Genomic DNA, 15,025 nt, shown 5'->3' with positions numbered 1-15,025 from the left:
TTTTTTTTTTACAAGATTTGCATTTATACAGACATTTTTCCTCATGTTAAAGAACAAACCATCACGTTGCAATATAAACACACAGCATGAGAAATTTCTCAATGTTGGCATCATAATTTTACTCTGAAAAACACAGGAACAACATACAGTACATGCTACATACTTGCTGCCACTTCTCAACACAAAGGCAACAGAGCCAGCATGACCAATATTCATCCCACCAAACTGAATTTGTGTTCCTTTTTGGATGCAGTTAAAATGTACTGTCTGTGCAACAGTTCAAATAAACAGGGATATAAATGTAAATCTTGTGTTAAAAAACAAGTCCTGAAAGCCCCACCTGATGGAGAAGAGGCTACAGACATGCATTACACAATTGATTGTCACATGTAACAACACATGTTCAAGAGAAAACATTAAAAGCACAGAGAAGATCAATAATTCATCAAAACAGCTTGAAAAGTATCACATAGCAATACTGAAACACAAAATTGAATGCCTTCAGTATTACTGCCACATGATGAAAGAAAACTCAGAGAGAGAATTGGATTTGGCAGAGTAACCAAAAAGGAAATCCACAATAAGGAAACATGTAAAGAAATGTTGTATTTAGGAAATTATATTTCCTAAACAGCACAAAGCACGGTTTGATTACATGGTCAGTCTGCTACTTCACAAATTCACGCCTTTTGAGGGATTCAGATCAGTTCATCTAGTTTAGTCCACCAGTCTCACCACTCCTTGATTACCATGTTATTCTTTCTTCTGCATGACCGTCTGGCTGGGAAAATTCATGATTACAGTGTACGGTTACCATCCATGTCAGCATGAGGTGCCAGTGTTCCTTCAGTGTTCTCTATATATCACAAATGCATCGACCGGCCGGCGTCAGCAGCCCTGGAACTGCTGCTGTGATTGGCTGCGGCCCTGTGTGGCCAGGAGCTGCTGCTGCTGCTGCAGGAAGCTGATCACCTCTGGACTCCTGAGCAGTGACTGAAGGACACACACATCCACATTTTAGAGCACAATACAACAACAAATATTTCTGTAGAGCAAACGTCTTTTCCTGGCTTTGTATCAAAGATTATTGACATATTAAAAACTCCCAGTCTCCCAGTCTGGGTGGAAGGACACAAGAAACAATGGCTGTCAAACCTGTTCCTTTAGATACATAGCAGATGCATGCAAGTAATCTGCAACTGTTCAGCCATGCTCTACAATGTAGAGCAACACTAACATTAAAGGTTCCCAGACAACAGATGGATGACAGATTAAATAAACCCATGAATAAATGAGAGGGGAAAAGTAACAAATGCAGATGCTTTCTTTTTCATTTTCCTGGCATGGTTTGTGTCACTGAATAGTTTAAATGAGTATGAAAATTATGTAAATCATATGGCAAGCACCTCTAACTGTCCTGGAGCATCGTGGTGGCCCTTACAAAGATGCTTTATGTTGTTTTTTCCACCTTTAATTTGTCTCCACCTATAGTTTCATCATGGCACAATCTCACCAGCTATGACTTACCAGTCTTTTCTGGTTGAGGACCTGCTCTATCAGGGAGGGTCTGGCTGGCCGGTCCCCCATGGCACCCAGACGCTGTTTGTTCACAGACACAGGCCGCTCCTCTGAGTTTTCCTGATGTGCACAAAAACACAGAGACAAAAGCAAACAATTAACTGGGGGAGTTTTGTTTGTGTTGTGGTTCAGTCAAGTGTGGAAGAGCAGAGCCAGGGAACCACATCACCAATAAGTTAAGTTAAACTGCAATATATAGTGAGGTTCTCCTCCTGTCATCGACATGTAGAAACAAAAGTCTACTTAAGGGTTTGTATGAAACGTCTCCACCATATCATGACGCGGTCAAATCAATGCCTCTAAGTATAAAAGAGCTTACTCTTACATCAAGTTTTCCACTGGACATGGCCTGGTCGCTCTTCTTCTTCTTGTACTTGTCTTTGTACATCTTGTTGCGGTGTTTCTTGCACATCCACGGTTTCCTCTGCTTGGCCACCTGCGTTGTGGTCTCCGTGCATCCCTCATAGGTGCACTGTTTGGGAGCGTTGTCACCCTCCGAGGTCTCCTCGTCGTTGAGCTCCTCCGGGCTGGCGGCGCTGTCTCTGGGATCTGAGGTGTCCAGAACGTCGCTCTCCTCGTCCGGATCGTCCATGTCGTAGGAGGAGACGTTGTTCTCTGGTTCGTGCGGCGTTATCACATTTCTGCTGTCGACTACTCCGCTCTTACTCACGTAGTACCTCTGTCCGTCTTTAGTGAGCAGGAGAGTCGACTCTTTGTCCTTATTTGCTGATGATGAATTGTCATCTTCGCTCATGATTGCGGTGAACAAATACAGGGTAACAGCAGCAAGCTAGCAAGCTAGCAAACTACCATCCCTTTGCACTTAGCTCACGTTAGCTGCCTTAGTTAGCTAATACAGCTATTAGTTGACATTTGCCCAACCAGTTTCCTATATTAGTATGCGTTTAACAGCTTTGTGAAGGCGGTATGTCATAAATACACTGTGATTTGGGAAATAAATCTTATGATTTCTAGCCGGCTACCGTGACACTTCCACAGGTTTAGCCTGTCACTGCTCTCGCTGCATTTCGGTAACGGGGATTTTCTTCTTCGCTGCATTGGTTCCATGTGTTAGACTGCTACCTAGTGGTCAGAATGATAAACGCATGCTCCTTATAATAGGCTGTTTTAATGGTAATAAAATGTTTTACAATCTGACAGGAGAAATTATGCATCGTTATATTGGTGAGTTTTAATTACTCTTATTATAACCCAAACAATAAATACCAAACCAATAGCGACACATCTATTAGTGTTTATTGGTTATTCAGGCAGTGGTCAGATGCAGGACGAGCATGTTGTTTAGGCTCATCACAGTGCCAGCAGCCACCACTGAAACAAGGACATGACTGGATACATTCTCAAAAAGATTTGAGAAGTGCAACATTTGAGAGAGCTGAAAGTTTAGAAAGGTGGGCAGCTCTTCTGGAGGCAGAGATACTTTACAGTTACCAAAGTGTCACAGAAAGTGCTGGCAGACCTACAATGTCTCCACTTGGTTGTTCCTGCAGATAAGAATAGAAATAAACTGTCAGAGTTTGGCAATATGGCTGGCAATATCACAAAGACAGCTGTCTGAGAGCCAGTATGCCCTGTAACAGGCAGAAAACCGTAAAGCATATAGTGAAGAGTTCCTTATATTCCTTCCTTCCTTCATCTGGAAGTATAGGACATAGAGGGACAAAGAAGTTTTTATTATCTGTTTTTAATGCCACATGCAGCTTCCCTGGAGTTTTTTCTAATGCAAGCCAAAATACATTTCCATGGAGAAATGGGCCTTAAAATGTTCACTCTACTCTATTATAACACCTGTACGCTGAGCACCTGCCGTGTCAAGTACAGAACATTTTGGATCCCACGTCTCTGGCCACAACTGCCGTGGGATTCATAACAACATATGAAGTACCACTCTAGTTAAGTGCCACCCCAGCAAAAAAACAGTTAACAATAGCACAAAAAAGCCTTTGTGGGATGATGTGCATTTAATTAATAGGACATATTTGCAGTTAAATAAATCTGTATTCAGCAAACTCAGACTTTGAGATCCTTGATGGTCCATGTTGTGTACTGTATGTCTGTCAGCAAGAGGACTGCAAGGCCACTAAACTCTATAGACTTTTCTCTTTTCTATAGACTCTATAGGTTTTAAAATCTTACAGCTTCACATAAAAGTTCTACAAAAGACACAGACAATTTATTTTTGAAACATATTTTAATTATTACTATTATTATTGATAGACCATTGTTGAACAGAGGTACAGGTATTGGTATTGCAACAGATTTTAAAACTGGTGCAGCTGTGAGAGCACTTTGGTAAACCACATGTGCCCATGTGCTGGAGAGAGTGGATTTCAACAGCACGACAAATTCATACTGATCTGGTCAATATGGCGGCACATTACTGTATATGTGTGATGATGAGAATAAATACAGAAACTTACAGACAAGTGTGATGACTGCAGGGAGATCATCTGTAAAAAAAAAATAACAACCCCAAAAAACTGAAATTTCTCTCACTCCTCTGGCTTCTCCTCTCTCGCATCAGTTACTGGAAAATCCCTTTACCAGGAAATGACATCATTCCCAGTGTCTGACAAGAAGCAAAGACAGTGGTCTCTTCTTCTTCTTCTCTAGATTTGTCTTTGTAGATTCACCCAGCTGGTACAACGTCAGGTCAAAATAGTCTTCTTCAACTCAACTGTTTCCTTTCGACCTGATGATCTCCTCTAGGTTATTTTTTTCTTTGCTGACTGACTGATACACATATACGACTGATTGTTTTTGTTTTTTTTACAGTTCTCATAGACTTACTACTGGTAAAGAAATATACTGTATTGTGAACTATCAAAATAAATGAAATTATGTTATTTACATAACATATAAACAATACTTCATCACGAAACCATTTTTTCTAAGAATAGGCTACTGTATGTGTGTCATGCTTTCATCTGAATAAATGAAGCCATGAATGAGGTTGTACAGAGCTGAAATAAATCTTCTTACATCCTTTTAACTGTACTGCTTTCCAAGAGTGCTGCTGGTTCTCTGGCATCCATACTGTCTTTCTCTCAGACCTTTTTGACTGCACCTAGACGGCAGTACTTTGTGCAAATAGGCAGCCCTCATAAACTGTTAATTGTATGCATTTACCACCTAAAACATTTCTCCAAACCCATACAAGTGGTACAACTGGGCTGCAACAATTATACCTTTCTTTACTGCTGGAATATGTGGATGAAATATGCCTTTAGTGTTGGGAAAAAAAGTGTAAACAAGGCTTCCTTTCTGTACATGAGAATCACAAAATATCAGGATTAATATGAAATCAGTACAGAATGATTGTGAAAATGTACGCATGGAGGAAAACAATGGTTCAAATGTTGAGTTTGCTACACAAGCACCCGAATGCTGCTGAATTTTTGTGTATCATGATGTCATTAATGAAGCAGTTAACACAATTACAAGGAGGAATCAAATGCACCATTTTTGTCTTAATAGCAGTCTGTGTAAAACGTAAACTGTAATACTGCAATCCAACATTACAGGAAGGCAACGCCAGTACTGTGTGGGGCACAGAATTATAGCACAAGTGCTGTCTTTGATCTGTCATTTATCTTTATGAACACTATTTTTTACACATTTGTAAGAAAAACTCTCTACATCCCGTGGCTCTCATTCTCCCACATTACACTGTTCGTCAAGTCTACGGTAGCCTACTTCAAAACTTCTGAGCTCTACTTCTACACACTTTTCCCATTATTTTTCTTTCCACCAAGCTCTTAGGACAAGTCGACAAAAAGTTATCCTTTATGAAAAAGGGAAATACATATCAAAAAATGCAGAATGAATAAATAAGGTTCAATAAAACATGAACATTGGTCCATATTCTCATATTGCCTTGTAGAGCTGCTCCACCATAAGGAAGTTTCCATGTTGAGCCCGGATCATCACTGAAGGGTAAACAATACTGTTGCCCTTTGTCGCTCCTTGAGCTCTGCAACATGTGCTCAGATGAGAGAACGTTAAAAAAGAATTAAATGAAAAGTCTGAAAAGCCTTTTCCCTTTTCCTCATGATCTGTTTCTTGTTGCCTCTTTAGTCTTTCTCCCGTCCTCTCTACCCTCTTTTCTTCTCTATCCACCCTTTGTTCAATCTCTCCTCCGGGGTTTGGAAAGATGGATTCAGGAAAGCTAAAAGTTCTCTCTGATTTTTTTTGTTTTTCCCTCCACAGTTTTTCCCCTGTTCACCCCCAGCCTTAGATGAGAGGCTGTGGGGAAGCTAACGTCTCCTCTTCCTCCTCCTCCACATAGAGGGAGGAGCTGGATGAGGATTTTTCCCTCCTCGCTTCCTCCTCCCCTCCGCCTCCTTTCTAGAAGGGCGAGTTGGGGGAGCAGGCTGTACTGGCTGAGCTGATGGAGATGTCATCAGAGTCAGATGGGAGGCTGGGGTTCGGGGAAGGGTCAGAGCAAGTGTCAGGGGTCAGAGAGGGAGGGGCCACAGGCAGGCCAGGGAGGCAACTGGGAGGCTCCGCCCGTAGAGTTTTTGTTGTTGATGTTGTTACTGTTGTCACCGTCGGCATCATCTGCAAAAGCAGCGGCTTCACATCCGGGTGGCGTCCTCGTCTGAGAATCTGCCCCTCCTTATCAAGAGGGGTGGCCTGAATGAGGGAGGAACAGGAGAACATTATGATTAGATCCTCAGAGGCAGGGATCCAGCAGCACAGTGGATAATCCAGTATGGAGGACCAGGAGAGCCTTGGAAACGTTCATTAAGTTACCTAGTAACTGATATTTAATTGGAGAATCAGAAGAGGGATTAACAAAAGCAAAAACAGTAAATGAATAAAGAGGTCAATAAACAACTAAATAAATCAATTCATCATCTCAGGTTTTTAATCATTTTTAATTAGCATTTTTATTTCTAATTATATTCTACTGTTTCTGCATTCACTTTTCCATTTCCAGTTAAATCCACGAGCAATAAAACACACTTTTGCTCAGTTCAATACACTTGGGGGTTTTGCTCCCACAGCGTTACATGGTCTGGTATGACCAGTGCCTTAAAGTTGCTAATGTTAGCAATCTATCTTTAATTATATTAATAGCTTCATTTTGTTATTTATGAGCTCCTTTTAACACTAGATGAACACAGACAATTGTTGTGTTTATCATTGCATTCATTTGTTATGCATTTATTCAAGTCTGTTAATAATTCTTGTCAGCATCCAATCACTGTAAATATCAACCAGTGAATTCATAACTATAAACGTTTATAACCATGAAGCTCTCGGCCCTCCATAAATCAACGGTCAATCAATAAAGTCACACAGCAGGAGTTGCAAGCCCTGGTGTTAGTAGGAGGCAGCCAGGTAGGGAGCACGACATCAATCAAAAAATCTCTAAAACTGACGGCGACACACAAAGAAACAGGGTTATTTCTTTGGAAGGCAGCATTCACAAAGAAAATGTGTAAACAAAAAGTGACTGTTACTCAGTGAAAGCCTCAGCCACCGGCAGCAATCAGTTTGTTTACTTTGTTATGATTGTAGTACATGTTCAACAGAGACATTTAGGAGGAACATTCACAAGGGTCATTTTAAGGGTAACTTCCTTATTCACACATTCAGAAATCCAGGAGACTGATATACAGTGACACAACATAGAGTCTTTGGCAAAAGACAGACGGTAACGAGGCATGTACGGTGTGAAATTTGTGTTCACAGCGAGCGAGGGATGAAAGGAAAGGAGCAAAAAGCCAAGCACAAAGACCACAGAGCAGGGACAACATGGAGCTGTCAAAGCAGCACAGCAGCAGCCAGTCAGCAGGGCTGCCCGCAGGGAGGAGGGAGACATCAATTTCAGAGACACTATTTTGGTTGGTTTTGATTTCTCGCTGGTTTACGACCATCTACCCGCTTGTGTTTCTATGGAAACCTGGCGTACCTTATCCAGTACATGGCCGGGTGCTGGTAGAAATCCAACGACCCAGATCTCTGCATAGAAAAGCTGTCATCCAACTGGACACAAAGAGAAACCAGCACATCAATCTATCAATCTAAACACCAGTTCATTTGAAAAACAGAAACACCACAAAACACAAACTTCAGAAAGTCGTATCTGTCTGAAAAACTGTAGACCTGTGTATAAACCAATTCAACTTGGTGTGATAGCTACAATCTGTCAGACCAGTTGGTTTATGGGTAGTGTATCTTCTAGTGGGAAGTGAGACTTACAGAAATGACTGACACTCCTGCAGTGGTGTCGTTGACCTTCGGACTAGTGTTGAAGTGCTTCTTTATCTTCCCTGCTACTGACAACTGATGATCATTCTCACATAGACCCTCATCCTGTATCGAGCAAGGGAGGAGAGGATAAAGAGTGAATGTTTATGGAAAAATACTGCAACTCATTAAATGTGAGGCACCCAGTGGGCTCAATTAACGTTGTACTTACAGTGACCCAAGGGTGCTCCAGCACCTGGAGGGCAGTGTATCTCTGATCCACCTCCACTTCCAGCATGGATCGAATCAGCTCCTTCAGCAGCAAACAAACATGGGTGAGTTATTATTCCCGCTATATAAAGTGACCTTCCTACAACACATGGATCTGTTCACAATACACACAAACAGACACAGATGTTCACCTTGGCTGTCTCGGACACGTTGTCCCAGTACGGCAGAGGAAATTCTAACTGCCCCATTAGTATCTGATCAAAAAGCAGTTCTTGATCGTCGCTGCTCCTGCAAACAAAACATTTCCATGTGAATGTGTCGATGTAAATAAAATACTGCTTTGATTAACATAGTTCACAGAAGTAAAGATATAGTGGAATTTCACTCACCCTCGGAAGGGTGGGAAACCACACAGCAGGATGTAGGTGATGACTCCAGCTGCCCAGATGTCCACCTTAAGGCCGTACCTGCACAGAGACAAAGAAATGTGATGACTTCAAGTTCAAGTTTATTGTGCACATGCAGAGCAGAATTGTTCCTTTCGTACATTTCTTAGCAAGAATACAAAAGACTTTTCTGCAGCCTAACTGCATTAAGACATTACTTCTACATTGGCCGTGGCTGTGTGTCATTCCTCTGTAACCTCTGCCACTGATGCTCTTACCCTGTTTCTGCGATGATTTCAGGTGCTACATATGTCGGGGTCCCGCAGACAGTGTAGAGGGGTCCGTCCACCACAGTCGCCAAACCGAAGTCCCCCAGTTTCAGGCTTTTGCTGCCGTCCGCATGCTCATACACCTGAGCACATAGAAAATACACATACAACAAATGCTGTTAAAAGTAGGATCTTAAATGGCTGCAATGAGATCAGATGTGATTATAGCAACTTTCAAATTATTCCCTTTTTGTTTGTAGAAAAATGTACCAATCCCGGGGATGATGGAAGAAGTCTGTGGGGGGGATTGGGGGGTGGCGGTGTGCATTGCTGTCTACTACAGTGTCTTCTTTGACAGTACCACTGTGGGGTGCCAAAATCTGAAAATGTTCAAATCCTACACATAGTGGTGTTATACTTCCAGTGACTTGCAATGAACAATTGCACCGGTGAAGAAGTAGTTCAATGTACTGTAAATGTTTGTGTATGTAATTGGTGGTGAACAAAATTATAGTAATTTAATATAACTGCAAACAAACCTTAAAGACCTATGATCTTAAAGCTGCTATAATCCATATTTTGGCATTAACAATTGGCCAAATTACTAAATGTATGTGAAAGGGGCTACTTTTAGTGATGAACCCACAGAGAATTATCACCCACTTCAGAGTCTTTCAGCTCATTGTTTTGGTTTTATGGCCCACAACTTTACTTTCACAACTCTCAGAGTGTTTTTTCAGCAAAAAAGCTCGGATAAACCTAAACTATCTACCCAGCACCAAATCAAACAGCGATTAGCTGGCCCACGCAGCGGATCATTCAGCAGCTAAAGAGCCAGATATTTCCTTCAGCAGTTGGAGACCAAAAAAAGAGCTAAAAGGAGAGTGAAGATTGGCCTTACTTTGGCCAGGTGGACAGAAACATGACTCCACATAAATGCTAGTGTTGCTCTGTGTCAGCTGGATGTGTAAATAGACTGTGATGTGTAAATAAAAGTATTTGATAGCATGTTCTTGTTGCTTCTTAAGATTCATTTCCATATCAGGACATTTAAGGATAAAGAAAAAGGACATCTTTGTGAAGCTCATTGACAATGAGCCAGCACCCAGAAGGCTAGAATTTCTCTTTTGGCAGCGTGCTCAACCTCAGCACTTCTAATTTAATTGAAACAGTTGGAGAACAAAGAAGGGCAGACAGAGTGGAGGCTATGACCCCGTCTTATGGCAGCAGGGGCGAATGTGGCAACAGAGGCCACTCAACTAGTTTTGCAGTGGAACATTAAAGTCTGAGTCTGGCCAGACCATCACTTCTAATGAGTGACTCGGGATGGTGGAAAGGGGTAAAGAAGGGGATGAAGAGAGCAGTTGAGGGAAGAGGAGGAGTAGATAACGACGAGGTCGACAGAAGGGAGGAGGAGGGAGGGGAGGGAAGGCAGAAACGAGGGAGGCTGGAGAAGGAGTGTGCGGGAGGTGTGAGGGCAGCAGAGATGAGTCATCTCTCTCCTCTGTGAGAGTCCAGAGTGAGTGATATTACTTCACTGCTCATTCAGAAAGGAGGGAGGACAAGAGAGAGAAAGAAGGAGGCTATACTGCGGCAAGTTACATGAGCATGTAAACAGTACTGCACTGTATACTGTGTGAACTCACCAGCAGGTTTTCTGGTTTGATGTCTCTGTGCACAATGTTGAGGCTGTGGAGGTATTTGATGGCGTTGGCCAGATTGTAGAGCATGCCGCTGGCGTCTCTCTCCGTGTATCTGTTGGCTGAGGTGATGGCATCGAACAGATCTCCCCCCTGTGGACAAATGGTGATGGACAGGCGGCTTGTCAGTGTTAGGAACAATGTCACGGGGGTTTGTTTGGCGTTTTCACACACAGAACCAGACAGATTCCACTCTGCTCACAGTTGCTCGTCTTTTCTGCTGAAAAGAGTTTTCCGGCTAGAAAGTTGATTTTGGTAGCAGAGGGTTTTTCAATTGCTCCGCAGCTGGAGGGGTAAACTTCGTCCTCATTCCTCACCTTGGTTGAAACATCTCCTCCCCCTGTCTTTAATATTTCCCTTTCATTTTAATATATTCATTTAATTCACTTTCTCCACTTTTCTCTCAGGCTTTTTCTCTGTTTCTCACATATTTCATTCTGTATGAATCTCACCCTCCTTTTACCTCCCTCTCTCTCTCTCTTTCTCATCCTCTCTGTGTCTCTCTGCCTGAGTGGACTAAGTAGAACAGAGGCTTAAAATAGGGCTGAATCTCTCTCTCTCTCTCTCTCTCTCTGTCTCAGCACAGACTCAGACACACTGTCAGTGTCCGACCTGCACAGCAACAGTTATTTAAACATGAGAGCTGTCGAATGCCACGGCTCAGCAATGCATTTACATTTCTCTACTTCCACTATGTGGTCAAAAGTATGTGGACGCATTGGACATTACACTTATTGAACATCTCATTCCGAAAGTGTGATGTTGGGTGGTAAAGCCTGGCTCACAGATGGCATCCCAAAGGTATTTAAGGGGGTTGAGGCCTCTGTACAAGCCAGTTAAGTTCCTCCACACCATTTTCGAAAAAACATTTCTTTATGGGTCTGAAACAGATAGAAACGAAGAGTCCTAGCCCAAAACAGCACCAGGCAAAAGGACACAAAACTATGCGTATAACATATTTTTGGCTGCATTTTGTACCATCTCTCTCGCTGCTCTCACCCTTTGCCTTCCCCTTTTAATGCATCCATCTGGGTCTCTCCCTCTCTCAGTCCCTGTCATTCTTGAAGTGACTCTTTCCACCTCATTCATCCACAGCCTCCTCTCGATCCTCCTACTTTGGACACGCTCACACGTACACACGTTTCCTCCACAGATTGCCTCTCATCTCTATTCTGTAGTACTCTACACCACAACTCGAACAGATGGATCACATTCCTGGCTCCTGAATTATGCACAAACATTTCTCGACTCAGGGGGAGCGGGAGAGAATAAAGAATGTGAACACACGAGCGCTCGAGGCCACAGACCGATTCTCTCGATCCCGCACTGTGTGACTGGTTGGGATTCATCATTAGCTTCACTGCTTTGTCTCTGTCGCTGTTTCTGCCACCCTGCTCCTCACTCTCATATTGGAGATGATGATCACCAACATATATAGAGAACACATCCATCCATTATCTTAATTTGGCCAAATATCCCAGCCTGACTAGCACATCAAAATAAACATGTAATTACAGTATGCAAACATGGCCACGCACCTTGACCAGCTCCATGACCAGATAGAGTTCGCTGTAAGTGTCCACCTCCTCTATGAGCAGGACGATATTTGGATGTTTGACCCTGCGGAGGATGGCCACCTCATTCTGGATCATGTGCTCCTGGAATAAGAATTGAAATGGATTTTACATTTTATAGCCAAGTGACACAAATGCATTAAAGGAATGAAGAGTGACTTAACACCAGGCTGAAAAGCTGTGTTTTTCTGGTTGAAATCTTTAAAGTTTGTTGCGGTCAAATGGGTGTGGTCAGAAGTGTACTCTGTTGCACACTTAACCACACCCAACAGTGATGTCACAGCGTACTGACACACCCTGGAGTACACATCTAGCTATCACTGCTGCAAGGCGAGAAGTTAAAGATAGTTGCTACCTACTGGGTGGTTTTAGATAGAGGTGGATATAACTCATTACAGATACACTTGATACTTGCGCAATTTTGCAATTTTTTGCCTTTAGGATAATATAAAGGATTAAATGCTCTTTTATGGTTTGATGAAATTATCTTATGTATTAGGCAACTAAAACTGAATGTATTTACAGAAAACATGTATTAAACAGAGCTTATAACAAGGTCGTTTTTTCTTAATTTTATTGATATTGAAAAGGTTAACTGGTTTGTAGTCATCTTCAAAATAGCTACTTCTGTACATATACTTGAGCAGTTTTCAATACAACTACTCTTTTTTCTACACGAGTAACATTTAAGCTAAGCAAGAGTATTTGTAGCCTTGTACAGTTCCCTTTTGCCTTTGGAGTCACAGTTTGCAGTTTACCTTGCCTCTGCATTTGCCCTTGTTGATGATCTTCAGAGCGTACTCCCGTCCTGTGGAGAGCTCCACACATTCCCGGACGACTGCAAAGTTCCCATCGCCTAACATGCGTCCCACCTTGTAGCGGTCTGATATGTAGGACGGCACAGCTGGAACCTCATCAACTAGAACCTCAGCTGCAGGGAGGAAGCACGAGGTTTAGAGCAGCTGAGGGTCTCGAGAATGTAAACCAGTTTATACTCCTCCAGTCTTTTTCAGGTTGATAAGGATTCATTTCATACAGGTAAGTTAAAGCATGTACTGCAGCAACTGTAATGGCTAATAACAACTCATGAATTGATATTTAACAGGACAAAAACATGGGATTAATAAAATCATTTACAAATAAATAATACATTAATAAATGAATGTAAAGAAATTGTAAAGGGGCTGATAAAAAAACAAATAATACAGATAGCACAAATACTTAGAAATATATAGATTGTATAATTTTACATATACATATATATATACATATATATAAATAATTATAAGTAGATTTAAACATAGAATCATTATCAGTTATGAAAATATATGCAATCAATGTTCAGTTAAATATTAATTAATTTATAACATTTGAGAAAGTTCTGGGTCGTCTTAAAGTAAATAAAGAGTGCAGTGAGTCAACTTAAAAGAGCTGATTAACTTTCTTGGTATTTCTTTAGTTCAGTTGAGTTTTCCTTCACAAAGTCACCAACTCATAACCAACCTTTACACAATATACCAGCACGTCATTGTTTGTAGTGTTTTATGTAGTGTAGGGTTTTATGGAGTCCGAGAGGTGAAGAATGACACCAGAGGAGGGGAAAGGTGTGAGAAAACGAGTTGATGAGAACAGGATGTACGAATCAGAAGAACGCAGAGGCACAAGAGATGGGAGAGAGAGAGAGAGATGCATCAAAGGTCATGAACATGATTCAGACAGACATGATATTAGCAAGTGTGTCACCTTTGCCCACTGATGGTCAGTTGGGAAATTCTTTTAACAATCATTTTCCTCACCTTCAGTAACAGGTCCATCCCCATCTTCCACTGAGCTGGAAACTTTAGTGGAAGACAGAGAGGTGGAAGAACCCTGGGACCCCTGCAGAGAGGGAGAGGGGGAGACAGAGAGCAGGAAAGCAAGAGGGGGTTATTTAATTATTTAAATCTGAATTATTACCCAAAATAGTTGACAACAAAACTCAATGAAACAGCCCCTTTTGCTGCAATTCCAGCCTAAACAAATATGTATGTCCAAAAATAGACAAAAGGACAACTGGTCTCCTCCTCAGAACATCCTTAAGTCTGTCTTTGTGTTTGCACGTCTGTCTGTTGCATTGTGCTGCCCAGTGCTATGTGTACACTGCGCTCACAAAAAGGAGCTAGAACAGATTTACTTAAGCTACTGAGCTGAATATAAACCGGTAACTCATTCAGCAAAGCACCTGCGTGTGTCCCCGTTGGACAGACGACGGCATCCCAATAAGCTCCTCTCCATTCACAGAACTTGAAAGTAATTCCAATCTAATTGCACCTTCCCTTCACTCCTCCCTGCCACTGTTAATAAAACATAAAAACACAGGTTTTGGTGACACTAATAAAGGCGGATGAATACTGCCTTTCATCTGCTTGGTAAGTAGGAGGTCATTAAGGGGAGAGAGAGTGGCTGAGATGCAGTGTCTGCATCTATCTAAAGACAAAAACTCATTACGTCCTCCACCTCCTAACCTTCTGTCTGGTTGTCATGGAAGCAACGAGGGTGCGGAGCGAGGATCTAGTCGGGACTGTAAATGAGAATCTCTCCACCCCTGTCCATCTTTCTGTTTTCCTCTCCTCCAAAATCTGTAGTTGGTTTCAAATTCTTGTACTACATTTGGACAACTTCATTATGCTTCATTTGTCTTAGCAGGCACCCGTCAGGATGGTCTGTCTCTTCATTTGACAAGCATTTTTCAAGTGTTCAACATCTATCTTTCCTCGCTTTCCTCACTTTCCTCAGTCTCCTCTCTCCTCCTCCTCTGCTCGAACTCTCCTGCCTCACAGTCAGTCCTGAGGACACCAGCAGTGAAAAATCTTTGTGGTTTGTGGGTTTCCAGCGCTGGAATAAATCTCTACATGTGCAGCTGGCACATGCAGCCTGGCCAGCGATGGAAGTGGACGCCATCGGAATTTCTCACAACTACAAGCGGAGCCCCCTGGCCGACGTGAATTATTAACAAGTGCGGTTTGAGCTGTAAATGGTCTACGCTATGTGTGTGATGCATGAGCCCATCTCCGCGTGAATTTGTTGAA

General features: G+C 42.1%; 2 protein-coding genes across 4 annotated transcripts in view; both read right to left on the bottom strand.

Moving 5' to 3' along the window:
• Positions 1-94: 94 nt before the first annotated feature.
• On the bottom strand, positions 95-2,394 carry rfxap (regulatory factor X-associated protein). The gene is made up of 3 exons (XM_070916856.1): positions 1,904-2,394; positions 1,528-1,638; positions 95-993 (listed from the first exon to the last, which is right to left on the bottom strand). Exons 1-3 carry the CDS (start codon positions 2,330-2,332, stop codon positions 889-891), a joined length of 645 nt encoding a protein of 214 aa, XP_070772957.1. The 5' UTR covers positions 2,333-2,394; the 3' UTR covers positions 95-888.
• Positions 2,395-5,946: 3,552 nt separating this feature from the next.
• LOC139294924 (serine/threonine-protein kinase DCLK1-like) overlaps positions 5,947-15,025 on the bottom strand; it is a 45,708-nt gene continuing 36,629 nt past the window's right edge. Inside the window, exons 8-18 of one of the 3 annotated variants that reach the window (XM_070916927.1) lie at positions 13,754-13,826; positions 12,716-12,888; positions 11,922-12,041; positions 10,330-10,476; positions 8,693-8,826; positions 8,418-8,495; positions 8,220-8,316; positions 8,030-8,110; positions 7,810-7,923; positions 6,176-6,234; positions 5,947-6,094 (exon numbers count right to left, since the gene is read on the bottom strand). In XM_070916927.1, the coding sequence (XP_070773028.1) occupies positions 5,947-6,094; positions 6,176-6,234; positions 7,810-7,923; positions 8,030-8,110; positions 8,220-8,316; positions 8,418-8,495; positions 8,693-8,826; positions 10,330-10,476; positions 11,922-12,041; positions 12,716-12,888; positions 13,754-13,826 (1,224 nt within the window). Of the gene's footprint in view, positions 6,235-7,519; positions 7,594-7,809; positions 7,924-8,029; positions 8,111-8,219; positions 8,317-8,417; positions 8,496-8,692; positions 8,827-10,329; positions 10,477-11,921; positions 12,042-12,715; positions 12,889-13,753; positions 13,836-15,025 lie in introns of all 3 variants that reach the window. The other 2 variants (XM_070916926.1, XM_070916925.1) reach the window with 2 other exon arrangements.

This window comes from Enoplosus armatus, chromosome 13 (assembly GCF_043641665.1).
Source record: "Enoplosus armatus isolate fEnoArm2 chromosome 13, fEnoArm2.hap1, whole genome shotgun sequence".
In the NCBI taxonomy this organism is placed as follows: Eukaryota; Metazoa; Chordata; class Actinopteri; order Centrarchiformes; family Enoplosidae; genus Enoplosus; species Enoplosus armatus.
This window is presented reverse-complemented; position numbering and strand designations above follow the sequence as displayed.

What these genes read in the sequence shown, in the direction of transcription:
- rfxap (XM_070916856.1), bottom strand. Translation starts at nt 2,332, where the DNA reads ATGAGCGAAGATGACAATTCATCATCAGCAAATAAGGACAAAGAGTCG. An exon ending in TGTCCAGTGGAAAACTTGAT is followed by an intron (nt 1,639 to 1,903) that starts GTAAGAGTAAGC and finishes TGTGCACATCAG; the next exon opens with GAAAACTCAGAGGAGCGGCC. An exon ending in TCCTCAACCAGAAAAGACTG is followed by an intron (nt 994 to 1,527) that starts GTAAGTCATAGC and finishes TGTGTCCTTCAG; the next exon opens with TCACTGCTCAGGAGTCCAGA.